Consider the following 22460-nt stretch of genomic DNA (forward strand, 5'->3'; position numbering starts at 1 on the left):
AAACAATTAAAACTTGTAAACATAGCAGTGGAGGAAAGATTTTATTTACATAATGGAAAAAAAAGCGTAAAATGCGTTTTCTAGCGAATATACTGATCATATTTTAAGGTTTGTATTGTTGTAGGGGGGGGCTAAGTCCCCTTGAAATTTGAATTTACTGGAAAAAAGATTTTTTTTCTGGAAATACATGCTTTTTATCTAAGAAATTCAGTAAATTATACTCGCATTGCCAAATGAAATATCCATTGTTTTCAAAGTTAATAAAATTCAGTGTACTATGTTCGATATGTTAAAACATAATGGATATTAAATTGTAGTGCATGAACGTTTTATACGGAATTTCAATGACGAATTGTTAAGCAGTTCTCTGATTGGCTGCCTAAAAAACAGGTGTCAGCTCGAAAAAAACACTCTGGTTGAAAAACTTGGAGTTGAAACAAATTTGTGTGGGGAATCCCCGTTTTAGCCCAGAAACCTGTCTGGTTGGCCCAGAAACCTGTCTGGTTGACCAAGAAAGCTGTCTGGTAGGTTTTGTATAATTCCATATGCATTTGACAACAATAGCAATAATCTGCCATGGAAAGGTACCATGGAACGTAAAGGCCCAGAAACTTAGAGTTGGCCCAGAAACCTGTCTGGTTGAAAAACATGGAGTTGAAACAAACTCGCATGGAGAATCCCCGTTTTAGCCCAGAAACCTGTCTGGTTGGCCCAGAAACCTGTCTGGTTGGCCGAAAAAGCAGTCTGGTAGGTTTTGTATAATTCCATATTCATTTGGAAAAAATAGCAATAACCAGTCTGGTAATCTGCCTTGGAAAGCTGCCAAGGAACATAAAGGCCGGGAATTCCATAGATACACCCTACTGGCATATAAGTTTTTATTGAAATCTTTGTCGTAGAAACTTGAAAAATGGCTCATTGGATTGGAAATTCAAATGTCTAGTGCCCTTTTTAATAGTTGAAAATGATTTGAGGGCAATTGGCCCCCCTCTCTCACCCACCTTTTTTCCAAAGACATCCAATCAAAATTTAAAGATAGCCATTTCGTTCAGTGTTGTGGATTTCCAGATAGAAATTATGTTTTTAAGGAGGACACTCCCCCAGAGCCCTCAGGGCAAGGGTTGTAAGTTATGCCCTAGGGGCATATAAGGTTTTTGCTGAACACCTCGTCGTAGAAACTTCAAAAAGGGCTCATTCGATTGGAAATTGAAATGGCTAGTGCCCTTTTTCATAGTCGAAAGTGATTGGAAGGCAACTAATACCCCTTTGACGCCCACCATTTCCCCAAACATATCCAATCAAAATTTTTAGATAGGCATTTTGTCTCACGCAGTTTAAAGTTCAGGAAATTATACCTTTGAACAGGACACTCACCCCATAGTCTTCAGGGCAAGGTTATGTTATGCCCTACGGTTATATAAGGTTTTTATTGAAATGTTTGTCGTAGAAACTTGAAAACTTGAAAATTCGATTGGAAATTCAAAGGGCTAGTGCCCTTTTTAATAGTAGAAAGTGATTTGAGGTGAACTAACCCTCCCTTTCACGCCCACATTTTCCCCAAACCCATACAATCGAAATTTTTAGATAGCCATTTTATTCAACGCAGTTAAAAGTTTTGGAAATTAGGTCTTTAAGGATGACAAACCATCCCCCCACAACCCTCAGAGCAAGGGTTTTAAGTTATGCCCTGGGAGTATGTATGGTTTTTATTGAAAGCGATGTTATAAAAACATCCAAAAGGGCTCATTCAATTGAAATTTAAAAGGGTTATGGCAATTTTAACCGTCTAACTTTAATTAACGGCAATTAACCCCCCTCTGACACTTACCATTTCCTCAAACACATCCAATCAAAATTTTTAGATAGCTATTTTGTTCAACGTAGTCAAAAGTTTCTTTTAGGTCTTTTAGGATGATAATCCCGTCAGAGCTTTCAGTGCAAGGGTTGTAAGTTATGCCCTGGGGCATATAAGGTTTCTATAGAAAGTTGCTGTAAAAATTTCAAAAGGGGCTCATTTGATTGGAAATAGAAATTGCCCTTTTTAATAGTCGAAAGTGAGTGGAGAGTAATTAACCCCCCTCTCACGCCCACCATTTCCCTTAACACATTCAGTCAAAGTTTAGAGATTGGCATTTTGTTAAACGTAGTTGAAAGTTCTGGAAATTATGTATTTAAGGATGACAAACCCCCCAGAGTCAAAAGGGCAAAGGTTGTAAGTTATGCCCTAGGGGCATATAAGGTTTTAATGATAGAGTTGTCGTAAAAACTTCAAAAGGGGTTCATTAAATTGGAAATTGAGAGGGCTAGTGCCCTTTTAATAGTTGAAAGTGATTGGACGGTAACAGTCCTCAGGTCGAGGGTTGTAAGTTATCCCCTGGGGGCATATAGGGTTTTTATTGTAAGCATTGTCATAGAAACTTCAAAAGGGCTCATTTGATTGGAAATTGAAAGGGCTAGTGCCTTTTCTAATTGTTGAAAGTGATTGGAGAATGACTAACGCCCCTCTCACACCCACTATTTTCCAGACACATCCAATCAAAGTTTTGAGATAGCCATTTTGTTTAACGTAGTTGAAAGTTATGGAAATTAGGTCTTAGAGGATCACAACCACACCTTATATAAGGTTTCTATTGAAATGTTTGTCGTAGAAACTTGAAAAAGGGCCCATTCGATTAGAAATTCAAAGGGCTAGTGCCCTTTTTAATAGTAGAAAGTGATTTGATGCGAACTAACCCTCCCTCTCACGCCCAAATTTTCCCCAAACCCATACAATCGAAATTTTTAGATAGCCATTTTATTCAACGCAGTTGAAAGTTTTGGAAATTAGGTCTTTAAGGATGACAAACCATCCCCCCACAACCCTCAGAGCAAGGGTTTTAAGTTATGCCCTGGGAGTATGTAAGGTTTTTATTGAAAGTGATGTTATAAAAACATCCGAAAGGGCTCATTCATTTGAAAATTGAAAGGGCTAGTGCCCTTTTAATAGTCGAACGTGAATGAAGGGCAACTAACCCCTCTCTCACGCCCACCATTTCCCCAAACACATCCAATAAAAATTTTGAAATAGCCATTTTGTTCAATGTAGTCAAAAGTTTCTTTTAGGTCTTTTAGGATGATAATCCCGTCAGAGCTTTCAGTGCAAGGGTTGTAAGTTATGCCCTGGGGCATATAAGGTTTCTATAGAAAGTTGCTGTAAAAATTTCAAATGGGGCTCATTTGATTGGAAATAGAAATTTCCCTTTTTAAGAGTCGAAAGTGAGTGGAGAGTAGTTAACCCCCCTCTGACGCCCACCATTTCCCTGAACACGTTCAATCAAACTTTAGATGTCAACGAAGTTGACAGTTCTGGAAATTATGTATTTAAGGATGAGAAACCCCCCAGAGTCAAAAGGGCAAAGGTTGTAAGTTATGCCCTAGGGGCATATAAGGTTTTAATGATAGAGTTGTCGTAAAAACTTCAAAAGGGGTTCATTAAATTGGAAATTGAGAGGGCTAGTGCCCTTTTAATAGTTGAAAGTGATTGGACGGTAACAGTCCTCAGGTCGAGGGTTGTAAGTTATCCCCTGGGGGCATATAGGGTTTTTATTGTAAGCATTGTCATAGAAACTTCAAAAGGGCTCATTTGATTGGAAATTGAAAGGGCTAGTGCCTTTTCTAATAGTTGAAAGTGATTGGAGAATGACTAACGCCCCTCTCACTCCCACCATTTTCCAGACACATCCAATCAAAGTTTTGAGATAGCCATTTTGTTTAACGTAGTTGAAAGTTATGGAAATTAGGTCTTAGAGGATCACAACCACCCTTAGATTCTTAGAGTAAGAGTTTTAATTTATGCCCTAGGACATATAAGGTGTTTATAGGAAGTGTTGTCGTAGAAACTCAAAAAGGGCTCATTTGATTTTGGAAATCTAATCGCCTAGTGTCCTTTTTAATAGTCGAAGGTGATTGGAGGGAAACTAGGCCCCCTTCCTCGCCCAACCTCCCATTTGACATTATGTTTAAAAACTAAATGTTGCCGTAAGAGTAAATAGAAATGCATTATGTTAATGCTAATTCCCAATAAGGAATCTCAGCAGTATGCAAAGAATGACTGAGTGTATTATTTTCAAACTTTCGGGGCTGCTTCTGCTCTTAAAATTTAACCAAATCAAATTAGCGTAAGTGTATCCAAGCTATCAAAGAAAGTAAACAGATTTATTTGTGAATGGTATCAAGTTTTCCATTTCAGGTCAACTAGATGAGGTATGAAACTAAGCTAAACACTACTATTTGTGTACAGATTTTTAAGAGGGTGTATGTTGTTAAAAATTGCTGAAAATTTTTCTCCATCATACAAATAGCAGGCCAAAATATAAATTCTTAAAAAAACGAAAAGATTTAAAGCATTATTTTCTTTTTCTCTGAAAAGACTATGTCAATATAAATCGAACAGAAATTAAGTAAAAAAAAACTTTTTCCACAAAATATGTGTTTCAAAGAAAAGTAAAGAACTTCATTAAACAAAAAATTAGCAAAAAGAAAATCAAATAATCTACCAAGCGTGAAACTATCACAAATCAGCATCGATAAATAAATGAAACCCGAAAAGAAGAGAAATTACAATAAATAACCGAGTCAAACTCAAAACGAGCAGAAATTAACATAAGTTGGGCCCGAAACCCCTTTGCCTTCCCAAGGCCAGAACATAATTTGCAATTTACTGAAAAAATACAAATGAATGTGTATTGCCAGTTTAATATACATATACTGATATTTAGTAATCAAAATCTTAATATTATTTGATTGATCAAAGTTATAGAGGTAAAAACATTTATTTTTTTTCAGTAAAGTGCAAATTTTGTTCTGGCCTTGGGAAGGCATAGGGGTTTTGCGCCCAACTTATGATAATTTCTGCTCGTTTTGAGTTTGATTCGGTTATTTATTGTAATTTCTGTTAGTTTTGGGTTTCATTTATTTGTCGCTGGTGATTTGTGGTAGTTTCACGCTTGGTAGATTATTTGATTTTATTTTTGATCATTTTTATTTAATGGAGCTCTACTTTTGTTTGAAAAACTTATTTTTTGGAAATATTTCTTTTAATTAATTGGAAATAAAAGTCGAAAGTGATTGGAAGGCAGCTAACCACCCTTTCACGCCCACCATTTCCGCAAACACATCCAACCAAAATTTTGAGATAGCTAATTTATTCAACGTAGTTGAAAGTTCTGGAAATTGAGTCTTAGAGGATGACAATCCCGCCCCCGTAGCCCTCAAGGTAAGATTATAAGTTATGCCCGGGGGCATATCAGTTTTTTATAGAAACCATTGTCGTAAAACTTAAAAAAGGGCTCATTAAATTGGAAATTGTAAGGGCTAGTGCCCTTTTTAATAGTAGAAAGTGATAGGACGGCAACTAACCCTTCTCTCACAACCACTATTTCCTCAAACACATCCAATCAAAATTTTGAGATAGCCATTTGTTCAACGTAGTTGAAAGTCCCAGAAATTAGGTCTTTGAGGATGACAACCTCCCACAGCCCTCAGGGCAAGGGTTGTAAGTAATTCCCTGGGGACATATAAGGTTTAATAAAAAGCGTTGTTATAGAAACATCAAAAGGGCTCATTCAATTGAAAACTGAAAGGCCTAGTGTCGTTTCTAATACTCGAAAGTGATTGAAGGGAAACTCACCCCACCTCTCACACCCACAACTTACCGAACACATTTAATCAAAAGTTTGAGATCTACGTTGAACCAGTTTGTTCAACGTAGTTTTAAGTTCTGGAAATTAGTTCTTTTAGGATGAAAATCCCCCCCCCCACATCCCTTAGGGCAAGGGTTGTAAGTATTAGGGCAAGGGTTGTAAATTCTTATAGAAAGTATTGTCGTAGAAGTTTAAAAAGAGGTTATTTGATTGGAAATTGAAAGGGCTAGTGCCCTTTTTAATAGTTGAAAGTGATTAGAGGGAAATTAACCCACCTATCTCACCCACCATTTCCCCGAACACATTCAATCAAAAGTTTGAGACAGCTATTTTATTCACCGTAGTTGAAAGGTCCGGAAATTATGTCTTTGAGGACGACAATCCCCTCACAGCCCCTAGGGCAAAGGCTTTAAATTATGCCCTGGTGGCATATAAGGTTTCTATAGAAAGCGTTGTGGTAGGAACTTCAAAAAGCTCTCATTCAACTGGGAATTAAGATGGGTAGTGCCTTTATTAATGGTCAAAAGTAATCGGAGGGAGAATTCCCCCCCCCCACGCCCATTATTTCCCTAAACACTTCCGATCAACATATTGATATAGCCATTATGTTGGACGTAGTTAAAACGTCTGAAATTATGTCTTTGAGTATGACAAGCCCCCTCCCCCACAGCTCTCAGGGCTAAGGTTGTAAGTTATGCCCTGGGGCATATAAGGTTTTTATAGAAAGCGTTGTTGTAAAAAGTTCAAACAGGGCCCATTCGATTGAAACTTCAGAGGGCTATTGTCCATTTTAATAGTCGAAAGTAATTGGAGAGAGAATTACCCCCCCCCCCCCACGCCCGTCATTTGCAAGCAACATTTTGATATGGCCATTTTGTTCAACGGAGATGAAAGGTCTGAAAATTATGTCTTTGAGGATACCAACCCTCCCCCCATAGCCTTCAGGACAAGGGCCGTAAGTTATGCCTTTGGGGCATATAAGGTTTTTATAGAAATTTTTGTCGCAGAAGCTACAAAAAGGGCTCATTCGATTAGAGATTGAGACGACTAGTGCCTTTTTTATTAGTTGAAAGTGATCAGAGGGAAAATACACCCCCCCCCCGCTTATCAAACACTTCCAATCAAAAGTTTTAGATAGCCATTTTGTTCAATATATCTGAAAGATCCGGAAATTATGTCTTTGAGGACAGAAAATCCCCCAAAGCCTCTGGATAAGAATTGTAAGTTATGCCCTGGGGGCATATAAGGTTCTTATAGAAAGCATGGTCTTATAAATTTTGAAGGAGCTCATTGGATTGGAAATTAGACGCTCTAGTGCTCTTTATAAGAGTCAAAGTGATCGGGGGGTAGCCACCCCCCTCCTCCAACACAAACACACGTCTTAATTTTTAGATATGTATCTATTAGAAATTTTGAGATAGCCATTCTATTCAAAATAGTCTAAATATCATATAACAAGGCATTTGGGGATGAAACAAATCCAAGAGATTAGGGGCAAGGGTTGTAAGTAATGCCCTGGGGTTATTTAAATTTTTTATGGAATGGATGGTTTTTTAACTTTAGAAGAGGCTTAGTCTTTTTCCCTGAAAAAGACTTCGTCAATATAAAACGAGTCAATATAAAACGAACAGAAATTAATTAAAAAAACTTTTTCTAAAAAATGAGCTTTTCAAAAAAAGTAAGAACTCAATTAAACCAAAAATGAACCAAAATAAAATCAAATAAGCTACCTATTATATAACTACCATCAATCATTATCAATAAATAAATAAAACCCAAAATAAACAGAAATTAAAATAAATAACAGAGTCAAACTCAAAACGAGCAGAAATTCATATGAGTAGTATTCAAAACCCCTATGCTTTCTAAAAGACAGAATATAATTTGTACTTTACTGAAAAAATTCTTTTAAATGTTTTCACTTTTATAAGTTTAAGAAATAAAAAATTAATTAAGATTTTAAGGAATAAATATCAGTCCATGTATATTCAACTGACAATGCACATTTTTGTCAGTAAATTCATTTGAATTTTGTCCGTGAAGTACAAATTATATTCTGGCTTTCAGAAAGTTTAGGGGTTTAGAGCCTTACTCATATTAATTTCTGCTCATTTTCAGTTTGACTCTGTAATTTCAAATTTTTTCATTTTTATAACTTTAAGAAATAAAAATTAATTAAGATTTTAAGGAATAAATATCAGCACATGTATATTAAACTGACAAAGCATATTTTTGTCAGTAAATTCATTTAAATTTACTTACAAAATTCTTTTAAATGTTTTCATTTTTATAAATTTAAGATATAAAAAATTAATTCAGATTTTAAGGAATAAATATCAGCCCATGTATATTCAACTGATAATGCACATTTTTGTCAGTAAAATCATTTGAATTTTTTCCGTAAAGTACAAATTATATTCTGGCTTTTAGAAAGCATAGGGGTTTAGAATCTTACTCATATTAATTTCTGCTCAGTTTGACTCTGTAATTTCAAACGTTTTCATTTTTATAACTTTAAGAAATAAAAATTAATTAAGATTGTAAGGAATAAATATCAGCACATGTATATTAAACTGACAAAGCACATTTTTGTCAGTAAATTCTTTGAAATTTACTTAAAAAATTCTTTTAAATGTTTTCATTTTTATAAATTTAAGACATCAAAAATTAATTAAGATTTTAAGGAATAAATATCAGCCCATGTATATTCAACTGATAATGCACATTTTTGTCAGTAAAATCACTTGAATTTTTTCCGTAAAGTACAAATTATATTCTGGCTTTTAGAAAGCATAGGGGTTTATAACCTTACTCATATTAATTTCTGCTCAGTTTGACTCTGTAATTTCAAACGTTTTCATTTTTATAACTTTAAGAAATAAAAATTAATTAAGATTTTAAGGAATAAATATCAGCACATGTATATTAAACTGACAAAGCACATTCTTGAATGTATATTAAACTGACAATGCATATTTTTGTCAGTAAATTCATTTGAATTTTCTTCCGTAAGTACAAATTATATTCTGGCATTTAGAAAGCATAGGGGTTTAGAACCCTACTCATATTAATTTCTGCTCGTTTTCAATTTAACTCTGTAACTTATTTTAATTTCTGTTTGTTTTGGATTTCATTTATTTAGTGATTTGTGGTAGTTATATGCTTGGTAGATTATTTGATTCTATTTTTGTTCATTTTTGGTTTAATGGAGTTCTTTACTTTTTTTGAAAAACTTATTTTGTGGAAAAAGTTTTTTTTAGTTAATTATGAATAGCCGAGTCAAACTCAAAACGAGCAGATATTAACATGTGTAGGGCTGATAGCCCCTATGCCTTCTCAAGACCAGAGCAATTTGACCTTTACTGAAAAAATCAAGCAAACAAATAACCGTGGATTGTTAGTTAAATTACCATATTATGACATTTCTTTGTTAAGGTTTTAATAATTTTTTATTTATGAAAGTAAGAAAGGTGAAAACATTTAAAGCTTATTTTGTTTTCATTGAAGCGCAAATTATGTTCTTGTCTTGAGAAAGCATAGGGGTTATCAGCCCTACTTATGTTAATTTTTGATTGTTATGAGTTTGAATCGGCTATTTATTGTAATTTCTGTTGGTTTTGAGTTTCATTTATTCATTGATAGTGATTTGTGGTAGTTTAACGCTTTGAAGATTATTTGACTTGTATTTTTTCTCATTCTTAGCTTAACAGAGGTCTTATCTTTTGTTTTAAAAAACCGTCTTGTGGGAGAAGCTTTTTCAATTACTTTCTGTTCGTTTTTTATTGGCATAGGTATTTTCGTGGAAAACAAAGATATTGTAGATCTTTTCAGTTTTCTTGTATAAGAATTCATATTAAGGGGTGCTATTAGTAAGTTGGAGAAACATTTTCAACAATTTTTAATCCGACACAAACAGTATTTTTATAATTTAATTTTATAGCTTCTGAAGTTGACCTGAAAAATAAAACTTAATATAATTCCCAAAAGATTCTATCTATGCTCTTTGGTAACTTGGATACACCTACACTCTTTTTCTTTATTCAAATTGTAAGAACAGTAGTAGTACTAGTTGTATCCCCAAAAGTTTTATCTTAATACCCCCAGTCGTTGTCGCTATATTGCTGTGGTGTCTTATTGGCAACCAATTAACAAAATGCCGTTTTAGTTATTTTTAGAGTGACATTTAGTTTTTAATTATAATGGGCCAATTGCCAATTGTGTGTGTGTGTGTGTGTGTGTGTGTGTGTGTGTGTGTGTGTGTGTGTGTGTGTGTGTGTGTGTGTGTGTGTGTGTGTGTGTGTGTGTGTGTGTGTGTGTGTGTGTGTGTGTGTGTGTGTGTGTGTGTGTGTGTGTGTGTGTGTGTGTGTGTGTGTGTGTGTGTGTGTGTGTGTGTGTGTGTGTGTGTGTGTGTGTGTGTGTGTGTGTGTGTGTGTGTGTGTGTGTGTGTGTGTGTGTGTGTGTGTGTGTGTGTGTGTGTGTGTGTGTGTGTGTGTGTGTGTGTGTGTGTGTGTGTGTGTGTGTGTGTGTGTGTGTGTGTGTGTGTGTGTGTGTGTGTGTGTGTGTGTGTGTGTGTGTGTGTGTGTGTGTGTGTGTGTGTGTGTGTGTGTGTGTGTGTGTGTGTGTGTGTGTGTGTGTGTGTGTGTGTGTGTGTGTGTGTGTGTGTGTGTGTGTGTGTGTGTGTGTGTGTGTGTGTGTGTGTGTGTGTGTGTGTGTGTGTGTGTGTGTGTGTGTGTGTGTGTGTGTGTGTGTGTGTGTGTGTGTGTGTGTGTGTGTGTGTGTGTGTGTGTGTGTGTGTGTGTGTGTGTGTGTGTGTGTGTGTGTGTGTGTGTGTGTGTGTGTGTGTGTGTGTGTGTGTGTGTGTGTGTGTGTGTGTGTGTGTGTGTGTGTGTGTGTGTGTGTGTGTGTGTGTGTGTGTGTGTGTGTGTGTGTGTGTGTGTGTGTGTGTGTGTGTGTGTGTGTGTGTGTGTGTGTGTGTGTGTGTGTGTGTGTGTGTGTGTGTGTGTGTGTGTGTGTGTGTGTGTGTGTGTGTGTGTGTGTGTGTGTGTGTGTGTGTGTGTGTGTGTGTGTGTGTGTGTGTGTGTGTGTGTGTGTGTGTGTGTGTGTGTGTGTGTGTGTGTGTGTGTGTGTGTGTGTGTGTGTGTGTGTGTGTGTGTGTGTGTGTGTGTGTGTGTGTGTGTGTGTGTGTGTGTGTGTGTGTGTGAGCCCACGACATATCTACTGCGAGACACCAAAGATGATGAGATTCTCGGCGGTTTTTATCAATATGAACTGCAAAAAGTTAGAAACACTAGTGAAATTTATCAAATTGAAAAGATATTAAAGAGTCATACTCGTAGGGGCAAGAGACAGTTGCTTGTTCGCTTGCTAGGATACAACTCAGATTTTGATTCTTGGGTCAGTGCTGACGACATTGACAGTGCCCAATGATTTCTATGTGACTTTCATGTCCAATGTTTCCGATCCTCTCTACAATGACTTGAATAGATCAAGTGATTTTTGGACGAAACTCTCCCCCACCATCAAATTCAAAGACAATAGAATGTACGAAGTGGCTTTGTCGACAGTATTCTCGAAAATAACTAGGGCATCCTGAGAAAAAATTGTAAATATGGCATAAAAATTAGACTCTGTCATTGGCCGCCACGAACAGGTGATCAAGAACAAATTCAACAAATCAATTTGATGGATTATCCATACATTGAATTACCTACGAGGAGCTCTCCTGTATGAATGATTTATTTCGTTCTATAAATAAAAGAAATTCCGATCGTAAAAAGTGAGCTTTTCATTTCAACTATTCAAAGGAGGAGGGTAGGATCTACATTAGTTCACCTATTGCCCGTGAAAAGGTTATTATCAATGATAATCTAAAGGATATTCTTGGCTTTAAGCTCAATATAATCAATGGTAAAAGTGCCGGAAACACTAATTTCATTTTTGCTGACTATCCGCCTGCCTTCTCCACGGACACCTGTATATTTCTCTATGCTTCATTTGTGGAAACATTTCGGGTTGGTAATTCAAATGTTCCCCTCCTACGAGTTCTTGAACGAAAAACCAATCAAGAACATATTCACCACTACAATATAAAGCATCTTCAGTATATTCCCGTAAACACTTCCTATTTGGAACTCTGTCAGTTAACACTACGAACTGAATTGGGCGATCCCATAGGAATTTCAAAAGGTTTGGCTGTGATTACATGCCATTTGGACCCATCGTTCAAAAGCAAGATGTCTAATAAAAAAGTGGTATTCACTTGTCCTGATATTGACTGCTATGTTAATACTCTTGGCCCAAGACAACAGGGCAATGGAATGGCCTATTACAAAGGTCACACGTCAATGTCTGGCTACGGTCTTGGCAGTTGGTTTGCTAAGCTCTTTCGCTCTTCACTACCACTGGCTAGAAAATATCTTGTACCGGTTGCGACAGATTTTGCATCCTCTACACTATACGATTGGGACTCTGGCAAGGATTTTATAAAAAGTGCTACGGAAAATCTTAGGTCCAGTGCGCGAACCCTTGGCGAGAGATTAAAACAAAATGGTAAAGGCTTAAAAAGGTCAAGAAACAATGCATCACTCATCAGTCTCCACTCAGGTCGAAAACGAAAGACATCATCCCTCTTGTCAAAGAAAAGAAGGAAAAGGCCGACACGTGCTGTAAGCAGAAGAAGAAGTCCCAGGAAGAAAATTGTTAGATCGAAACTAGATTTCTTCTCCTAAAATGTCCTACCTACCGCATAAGGATTCTCAACCTTCAATCACCGCCTCATTGAATCTATTCAATGCTGAAAATGTTCATGTGAGTGTCAAGCATGGATACTATGAACAATTTTATCCACAACAACCCCTCTCCGATAATATCCACTTTCAAATTTATTCTAATGAAGACTACTTGATGGAAATGTATTCAACATTTATAGATTTACAAATGAAATTCCGGAAAACTGATAATGCAAAGCCAATTCGGGCCGATAGAATATCCTATGAAAATTGTGTATTACATAATTTATTTCGTCAAATTAGTGTCTAAATCAATGGCACGCTGGTGAGCACAAGCAACAATCTCTCGAATTATACAAGCTATATGCAATTCATGTTGATGACACCCAAGTCATACAAGGAATTGAGAGGCAACTCCAACGGATATGAATATATTACTAATACTGATAGTACAGATGCACTTAAAAATGCTACAACTAGTGAATTACATCTAGTTAGAAAAATATGTCATGAAATATTTAATATACCCCAATGGCTGCCACCCAATGTTAAAGTGAATATAAAACCAACGCTTGCACCCTACAATTTCATATTGAGAAAAGAACTTGATGTCAATCCTGATATAAGTCTCTCCCTCACCTCGGCAGTACTTCATGTACGCAAACAAAAGGTCATGAGTTCCGTTGCTTTGGCAGTGGAAAAACTGAGAGCCAATGGAAATAATATTAAACTACTTGGTCCTCATACAATCACCAATGAACGTCATATTGCAATGGGCTCACGCACCTTCACCGATTCATGCTTTATCAATGGTAAAATTCCGTCAAAACTTGCTTTGGCATTTGTAAAAAGCGCCAGTGCAATAGGAACATGGACTGAATGCCCACATAAATTCGAGATGTTTGGACTTTCATCTCTTGTGTGCAAAGTAAACGGCATCCCACTCTACAATCTATCTTTTGATAAATCCTATAGAACATTGTACGAGTTGACCATGCAAACCCTAGATCATGACTCGCAACTATTTGAAAATGGTATAACCGAAGATATGTTTGCTAAAACACATGGTATCATTGTACTGCATTTGTCTGGTACACAGGATATGAGTATAGTACGTACGGGGAGTGTGCGTTTAGAGTGTACATTTGCCGACCCATTGGCAGAGAGTATTGCACTAATCTCACTAAATCAATATGAAACCTATTGGGAAATCACTCCCGAAGGCAGTGTTCTACTAGACTTGGCGCCATGAACACCAGTCAAATAATCAATGTATTTAATATGGACCCCTACATGTACCACTACAAATCCAATTGTCTGCCCTCGGACTTTCTTGGAAAAATTCAAAGAGTCAACGATATCTTGATTATTGTTAGTAGCAGTCCGTCGACTGTGCTGACGGGTCATTGGCTGTGCATCTTTCAAACAATGAAGACGATTGAATTTTTTGATCCTCTTGGTCTACCCTATACATTCTACACGCCTCACATCAGCAACTATATTGAGAGCAGTGGGAAAACTATTATTCAAAATCGGAAGAGGGTTCAGGATCTAACGACTAAAAGCTGCGGCTTCCATGCACTACTATATTTTGTGTTTCGATGTCGCGGATATACTTACAAGCAGTTTCTCCACATTTATGTTGACAATACACGTCTGAATGACTTTTTAGTGGAAAATATCCTCTCAAACCTATATAGTATTGATTTCAGTGCCCTAAGAGTAAAGTACTTAAAAATTGTATGCGAATTTGTTTATTACTAAAATGCATATATATGCAACAATGTCTTTAAATCTTCACTTTAGATTTCTTCATCGATGTATAGGCAACTGTGGTGAACCACTAATGCTGGTAAATCATTTGGATTCACTGTATATTGATCTTGATTGACTGCAAAGTCAGGGTCACATTTTCTACAGTACAATGTAACTTCCCTCTTGTCATATCTCTTTGTATAGTCAATGATACTATTTGTATTCATATTATGAAATTCACGAGTTTCAATCTGTCTATTTGAAGCAATATCACATACAATGTTTTCAAATTGTGAATCACATTCGGTAACTGCCAAATAAAATCACTTGGTTTATAGTCATAGTAGGCAGTGTCATCACAACGATGACGTAGAAACCAAATTGTCTTGTTACCCTACAGTTGAATCGTAGACCAGATTCCTCTTCCCAGAATAATTTAAATCCACGACGATACCAATCTCGTAGAAATAAACTAAAATCAAGTTTGGGATTCTTTCCAATCATAGCGGGGTAAGTATTCTCCCACTGATCACATTTATCATAGTGACAATTGGAGCACAGGTGCCCTCTAGGGTGAGAGTCACACACCTCTTCAAGACATGAATTACATCCTTTCATTTGTACTGCATAGCCTCTATGTAATTTACAAGGATTAAATAATTTACACTTTTCACTATAGTCATCTATAATTGTACAATTCTCACACTGAGTCCAACTGCCAAGAGTGTACATGCACAATGGACATATATAGAACATTTTTGGTTTCCGATGTCAACTCACTCACAGCTAAAACGAAACTGATCGTCCTCGAGGGGAAATGGGGGAGAGGAGTAGCTCTGTAACGTTACCTCTTTCGAAGGAGGAGTCATCTACATTGAATCCATTGGCAATGTTTTCAAAAGTATATCCACAATATGATTCTGCTTTGTTCCAATTAATATATCAATAAATTGACTATAAGCACTTGAGTCACATTTTAAAAGTTTCATACAATAGTCCAATGGGGGAGAATCACTCCTCATTATATTGTCAAGTGTTCCCTGACAAGAGAATATCCTGCGTTTAAGAGATAACTCGAGAAAATCATCATCCAAAATCAAATGTTTTTCCATAAACACTAGATTTGATCTAATTCTCTCTTTCTCAAATTTATTCATTTTTCAATCCTTTCACTCCGACTGCTGACTCTAGACTGACCCTGATTCATTAGCCCTAACCTAACCTAACCAAAAAAGAAAGAGAACATTTTCGATTTCAAAACAATTTTATTGAATAATTACAACAACACCAATAATATAGAGCATATACAATTAGCGATACTGTTTATTGTCTTCAATATGTTTCACCACTGCACTTAAAGCACATTGAAGTCTATTCACATGGGCTATATCAACTTTAGCGGCGAAACATAATTGATCCTCTATTTTAAATTTGCTGAAGGATATCACATATCTTGCATATACTGCATCCCATTCCAGACATAGACGTGATCCTTTCGTGATTTCCACCACAATGTTTGGTGCTCTTGTATTATTATCATCAACTCCACTATCAACTTCTAATAGGGTAAACATTCCACTCATCGCCATCAACACAAATATATATCCAAATGAGTAAAGTCAAACTGTTCTTTTTCTCACTCCTTTGAATTCTATTCACAGACTAATAAAACTTTAGCAAAAAACCCTTTCCTTATATTCCCTCCACCGCTAATATTTAACCAGCCCTCTGATTGGCTGAGAAGGGGGATGTAACCGATTCGCTGATTGGCTGAGAAGGAAACACGTGATCTAATTGTTTCCTGGAAACTCATAACATTCGCGTTGAGCATGTACATTCTTACTGACAAAAACCATAAAACAGACATAAATTGCTGTTGACATCCATAAATGTGAGAAAGTTCCTGTTTTTCCATTCTCACTGACAATGAACCATAAAACAGACATAAATTGCTGTTGACATCCATAAATGTAAGAAAGTTCCTGTTTTTTCATTCTCACGGACAAAAACCATAAAACAGACATAAATTACTGTTGACCTCCATGAAAAAACATCAAATAAATAGACCAGCACCCATAACCGTCCAAGAAAACATCCATCAAACTGAGAAAATTCATGTTTTTTCAAGTGAGAAAATTCCTGTTTTTTTATTATCACTGAGAAAACTATAAACCACGTGGTACGTTCCGGAGTCAGACCCCCCTTTCTACTTACAGAGTATTGCCTAACAATGGTGGGGTGCAAGTTGTGTTTTATTGCCTAAGAAAAATGTATTGTGATAGCTAAATATTTTATGTCTTTAGCACTCTAAAATTTTTCTTCAAGAAAAAAAGGAAAGATAAAGCCAATTATCAAAAATCTTTAATTGTGACGTACATAAATGGCTAAGATAGGTAGGACCTAACCGATGTTTAATTATATTTTTCATATCCTTGACTTCAGTGTCCGCCATCTTCGACCTCGACCACATTTCTTTATTGTAGTCCCGTTTTATATTTCTTTTCTCTGTCTTAGTTTTGTTTTCTTTTGCCGTGGCATTAGATAAATGTTCACTAAATGGGAATTGAATTTTTAACTGTAATTTCACTTTGCATCTTTTAACTCTCTTTTATTTCTCTTTATTTTTACAGAAGAACTATATAATTCATCATTAAGTGGGAATTGAAATGCCAAATTGGGTTTTTCATATTGGACCACAATTTCTCAAACTTTTTGTGGAAACGTGCGCAAGAAAATTTGTTTTCGTTTGTCTCTGGTACAATGAGTACGTTATCTTGGTGCCCAGTTTCGGTCCCTCATATTTGGTATAAGCGTTTGAAAGCTATCTGTTTTCTAAAAAGTTTCCTGAAAAATCAATTTCACGTGTCTTGTTTTTTTAATAAGTTGGCCTATACACTTTGGCAAACTTCACCGTTATAGAATTCACTCCTAGGGATATTAGATTTTTGATATCTCCGAAGACCCCTTCTATGAGATAATATACTGCAAGAGTAGGTACTAAGCTATTTGCTTTTTTTGGACCGTGCTGTCTTTCTTTGCAATTTCTATTCTATCCTAAGCTGAATGGGATGGTTGCTAATCTCCATAATAACATAGTTTTGTTATTATCTAACAATACAGTAAATTTTTACTATTGCTACGTTGGAATCGAGACAGGGTATAACCCAGAATTGGTGGGGTGTAAGTTGTCTCGTATAAAAAAAAAATAAGTATTACGATACCGAAATATTTTGTCTTTACCATTTTTAAATTCTTGTTTAATCGTGACGAACCTAAATGGTTGTGTTAGCCAGAAACCAACCGATTTTGAATCATATTTTTCGGATTATTTCAAATAGAAATTGAGGTATCTTGGACTTAAAAATAAAAATATTAGAATATACGATGCACCAATCAAAACATTGGTACTTTCATCATTTTGTTCATATTTTTAATCACAAAAATCTGTAATACTACAAACTTCCTAGTATTCTTGTTTTTTTTCAGGGTATATAATAGCAGTCGAGCTAAGAGAAGGTCAAGGCTGCAGAGACAGCAAAGTAGAGAAGGTCTGCAGACTGCAATGAAGATCTACTCACCACAAAATTCAAGACACAATCGCAAAGCAAGTAAGTTTTCTTATTGCAGGTGTTTTGTGGTAGCAACACTTCGGTTTCGACCATTTTTTTTCCCTTAGCCCATCTATTTCGGTTCACTGCAAAGAAGGGGTGAATCTTTAGCATTCGTAGTCTTTCTTATAAGAAGTGAATGCCGGGCCAAATTAATTAACATAACATATACAAAACAAATTAATGTATATATTTGCCTGTAAATATTCTTTTGACGGCTAGAACAATTTCTGAAATGTATCAAAAGCAATCATTTGGTTGTCATTATGCTGTTGCCTCATGTTTATGAAAAGTAAAAAGTGGATTATTTGTTTCATTAAAAAAATTATTTTTCTTAATGTATTAATAATATTTTACTAAAATTTTTACTAAAATCTTTTCAGCGATTCAGACGCACTATGATGAAAATCAACAGCTAGTGCTAGAGCATACAAAAACCATCACCTCACAGAGAAGTCTCTCAAACGATAGTACTGACACTTCAGACACAGAAACCCGGTCAAATTCCTTGACAATCTTATCGGTGAGTCTCTGTTTTTATTCTATCATCAGTTACATATATCAGTACTATTGGCATATCACTAGGCAGTCCCCTTTATCCTTAAAAACGTCCAAGACTTTTGTTCTGAAATTATATTTCAAGAGCAAAAATTGGTGTAAATCTCAAGAAGGAAGAGATTGAAATAGTAGTGTAGACTTTTTCATAGGCTTTTTAGTGTAGGCTCAAGCAGATCCATATCCCTTGGAATTCCGGTCCGATTACTTTTTTTTAAGTTCTTCAAGACGTTGGTATTGATTACGTGCACCTGTTTGTTACGCAATACTATAGGGAGATATTATTGTTTACCTATGTTTCTAGGGCCCAGGGCTGCTAACCAAGTGGTGAACTTCCGCTTATAACTGAGGATGACGTATTGCGCACACTTGTGTGTTACGTAACACTTTTAGTAATGCTATTTTTTTCAAGGTGTTTTTTTTCTTTTCGAAATTTCTTTTTCTTCAAGATCTTTTTTCTTCAACGTGAATTTTTCTTAGAAATTTCTTCAAGATTTAATTTTCCTCAAGGTGTGTTTTTCTTCTAGATTTTATTTTTCTAAAAGTTTTTTTTCTTAAAGCTGTTTTTTATTCGAGTTTTCTTTTTCTTCATGATTTTTCTTCAATGCGTTCTTTTCTTCAAAATTTATCTTTGTTCAAGATTTCTTTTTGTTTCGATATATTTTTTCTTCTTCAAGACATTTGCTTTGGGAAATATTTTTTCTTCAAGGCGTTTTTTCCCTCGAGATGTTTCATCAAGGCATTCCCCAAACCACTTACGAAAGATGTATTTTGATTCAGGGAACCTTTATAAGCCATCATCAAAGATTTTTGTCCGCTGTAAGAATTAAACACACGATCAGAGATTTCCCCAAAGGAATAGTGCATTAGACACCTGTATCAAAAATCATTCCAAATATTAGGTTCTTGGAAATAAAGTATACGCAATGGTTTGTCCTCGAGTCCACTGTAATAGTTTAGGGGATATTATCAGAGCGATAACATTAAAGGCATTGATCTTGTTCTTTGCATATTTTTAGTAATGGATGTCTTTACTCTATTGGAACTTAACCGTGCTAGCAGAGGTGAAATGGAACCAAGAGTACCCTTATGGTTAGAATATGATACACCTTGTTATACGGTCAATAGTCTGTCTTTTCCTCTTCGGTAGGTAGAATTTTACAGTTATATCAGAGACAGTCTTGAACGGGTATACCTAATGACCACAGATGTACATAGGCTATATAATGCCTTAATTGCAAAAGTAAAATATATTGAAGATTCATCATAGAACAAAAAATGAATAAGATGAAGACAGAGACCTTTATTTTACTTATAAGTTTCATTAATAAACAAATTTAAAAACATTATTAAAACACTTTATTCTTATAGTACTGAAATCTATATTATACAGCTAGGAAAGTTTATTTTCTATTATAAAGTCATTAAATCGAGGATTGTCTACATAAAAGTGTAAGTATACCCACGACATCAAAAATATATTACTGTATGAAAACCACAGCTTTTGATCAAAAAATCTAGATCCGTTGAGGAGTGGGGTGAGTTATCAGAGGTAATATACCTCTGATAACTCATTTTTGGCATTCTTTTCTGGCGATTCCTAACCTGTGCTACTCTGTGTCTGGTCCATGGCATTCTCTGGGACCCTTCATCATTCCTAAAGCATTTTTACACGTTTGAATATCCCGACAGATATTTTTTAATTTTATTTTAAGAGTACAGGCACGCTTGCTAAACCCAAACGAACATAGCTTAAAATCAGATAACGGTTATTTCTGTAGAATAATAACTAGAAATACCTTAGGAATGATAGTTTGTGTTGCAGGGTGCCAAGGGCCAGCCATACTGTGCCACGGTGGCGTTAAATGACTTGGACTATCATATTCTAACAATGAAACTAAAGTTCCCGCTGTTCAAATAAAAACAATTGTCAATTTTAGTTTATAGGGTTATTTTGTAGAAAAGGGTTGAAAATGCCTTAGGAAGGATATTTTGTGCCAGAGGGTGCCACAGACAGATATGGAGTGCAACAATGGCATAAACTGCCTTGGATTATCACATTTAACAATGAAGTCGATATTCCCACTGTTCAAATAACAACAATTGTCAATTTTAGCTTATAGGGCTATTTTTGAAGGAAAATGACTGAAAATTCCTTAGGAATGATACTGTGTGCCAGAGGGTACCACTTGACAGCCATAGAGGTCCAGGGTGGCGTGAAATACCTTTTGATATAAGATTCTAACAATAAAATGGAAAGTCCCACAGTTCAAATAAAAACAAAGGTCAATTTTAGTTTAATTGGGTTATTTTTGTAAAAATATAGGTGAAACTGCTTTGGTGAAAATAACGGGTGCGACAGGAATGCCACGGAGCAGTCAAAACATGCCGTGGCGACATGAACTTTCAAGGTGTATCCCGAAAGGGGGGAGTGACCTGCAAAAAAAACACAAAGCTTTTGATTTATAGCATGACTTATATTAAGAAAATGTCTGAAAATGCTTTGGGAATAAATGGTAAGCCACGGTATTCAAAAAACAAATGTTAGGATGTTCAAACGAGTGAAAATACTTTAAAAATTATGAGGTGTGCCAAAAGGGGTTAAGAGTGAAACACATATTGGTACAGGTCAGGAATTGCTAGAAATTATTACCAACAAAAAAGCTAAACAAAATATTGAATTAAATATCTCTAATAACTCACACTCCCATCAACGGATCTAGATTTATCAATCACAAGCTGTGTTTTTTTTTGCAGTGTTATATTTTAGATTTCATGGGTAACTTACATTGAATTTCTCAGCATTTATGTAGATAATCCTTGATTGAATGACTTCATAGTGGAAAATATCCTGTCCTAGCTGTATAATATGGATTTCATTGACCTACAAATGTAGTGTTATAGTAAGGTTTGTAAATTTGTTTATTAAAAAACTTATAAGTCCAATAAAAGTTTTTTCCTTCATCTGTAGATTTCTTAATCCTAAAGAGATTTAGAGACAAATGAAACATCAAGGTATATTTGTAAGGAGGATACACTTCCCTTGTATTGTGATAAGGACCGCTTTGGCCTTAACATTTTCTTTTGAATTGTCAGGGACTGAATTCTGTGCATAATTTATTATCGGAAGTAATAAATACTAACGCCTTTCATGTGATCGCTTTAACCGAAACGTGTTTAAAAGACGATGACTCAAAAATACTAGATATCCCTGGTTACAATTTATATGCCAAGAATCGAGAGTAATAGAAACACATAGGCCTAGCAGTTTATATTCAGTCTAGGTATAAGGCTTCAATAAGAAAATATCTTTTAGTATATAGAGAGAATGTTTCCCAGTGTTTTGTTCTGCATGTTACTAGAGAGAATTTGAACTTTGGTGTCGTTGTAGTATATAGATCTCCAAAGAGCCCGCTCCATGCCTTTATGGACCTATTTGAAGAACAATCAAATAAACCCCAGATTTATTCTATTCCATGTTTTTATGGGTGAATTTAATATTGACTTTATAGATCAGTCATCTGCTAGCACCGAATACATTAATAGAAGTCTATCAAACGGGTTTAATCCTCGTATAAATATCCCTACAAAAATTACTGGAACATCAGCTAAGCTTCTGTATAATATCCTTCCTAGTTTGCCCTTGAGTCTTCCCATTAATGATGTGGAAGAAGTCCTTATTAACGATGTATCCAATCACTTTGGAGTTTCGGTTAGCTTTTCAATAGCAGAAAAGCAAGGATTCCATTTATCAACGAAAATGTGATTGTAAGACTTAAAAGTTATTTAGAAAAGGCAGATTGGCATGAGGTTCTAAGCGAAGTTTAGGACGCGAATTCGAGCTTTGTTTTATTTTATGAGAAATTGAGAGCTTGATAAGTCAAGTAGTCGCATTAGTAGTCAAAAGAAACTCACATAAAATTTATCAAAATAGGTTGATTACAATTTTGAAGTTGTGTTGAAAGTTGGTTTAATACATTTTAAGAAATGAAAAAATCAAATGTTTTGAATTTTTTTTAATAGGTTCAAAGAGTGCCCTAAGAAAAGATGGGGACTAATAAAAGAAGTTATTAGATTAAAAATAAATAGTGTACCTGATACATTAACTAGTGCAATGGGAAGGACTTCGAAGT

At 35.5% G+C, this 22460-nt stretch overlaps 1 protein-coding gene across 1 annotated transcript in view; it reads left to right on the forward strand.

The window, feature by feature from the left end:
- The window catches only part of LOC148944366 (uncharacterized), a 469003-nt gene that overhangs the window by 84433 nt on the left and 362110 nt on the right, over nucleotides 1-22460 (forward strand). Inside the window, exons 6-7 of the mRNA XM_089099911.1 lie at nucleotides 17651-17772; nucleotides 18156-18295. Coding sequence (XP_088956037.1) covers nucleotides 17651-17772; nucleotides 18156-18295 — 262 coding nt within the window. The remainder of the gene's footprint in view (nucleotides 1-17650; nucleotides 17773-18155; nucleotides 18296-22460) is intronic.

This window comes from Artemia sp. Qi Xiang Cuo, chromosome 14 (assembly GCF_049724085.1).
Source record: "Artemia sp. Qi Xiang Cuo chromosome 14, ASM4972408v1, whole genome shotgun sequence".
Lineage (NCBI taxonomy): Eukaryota > Metazoa > Arthropoda > Branchiopoda > Anostraca > Artemiidae > Artemia > Artemia sp. Qi Xiang Cuo.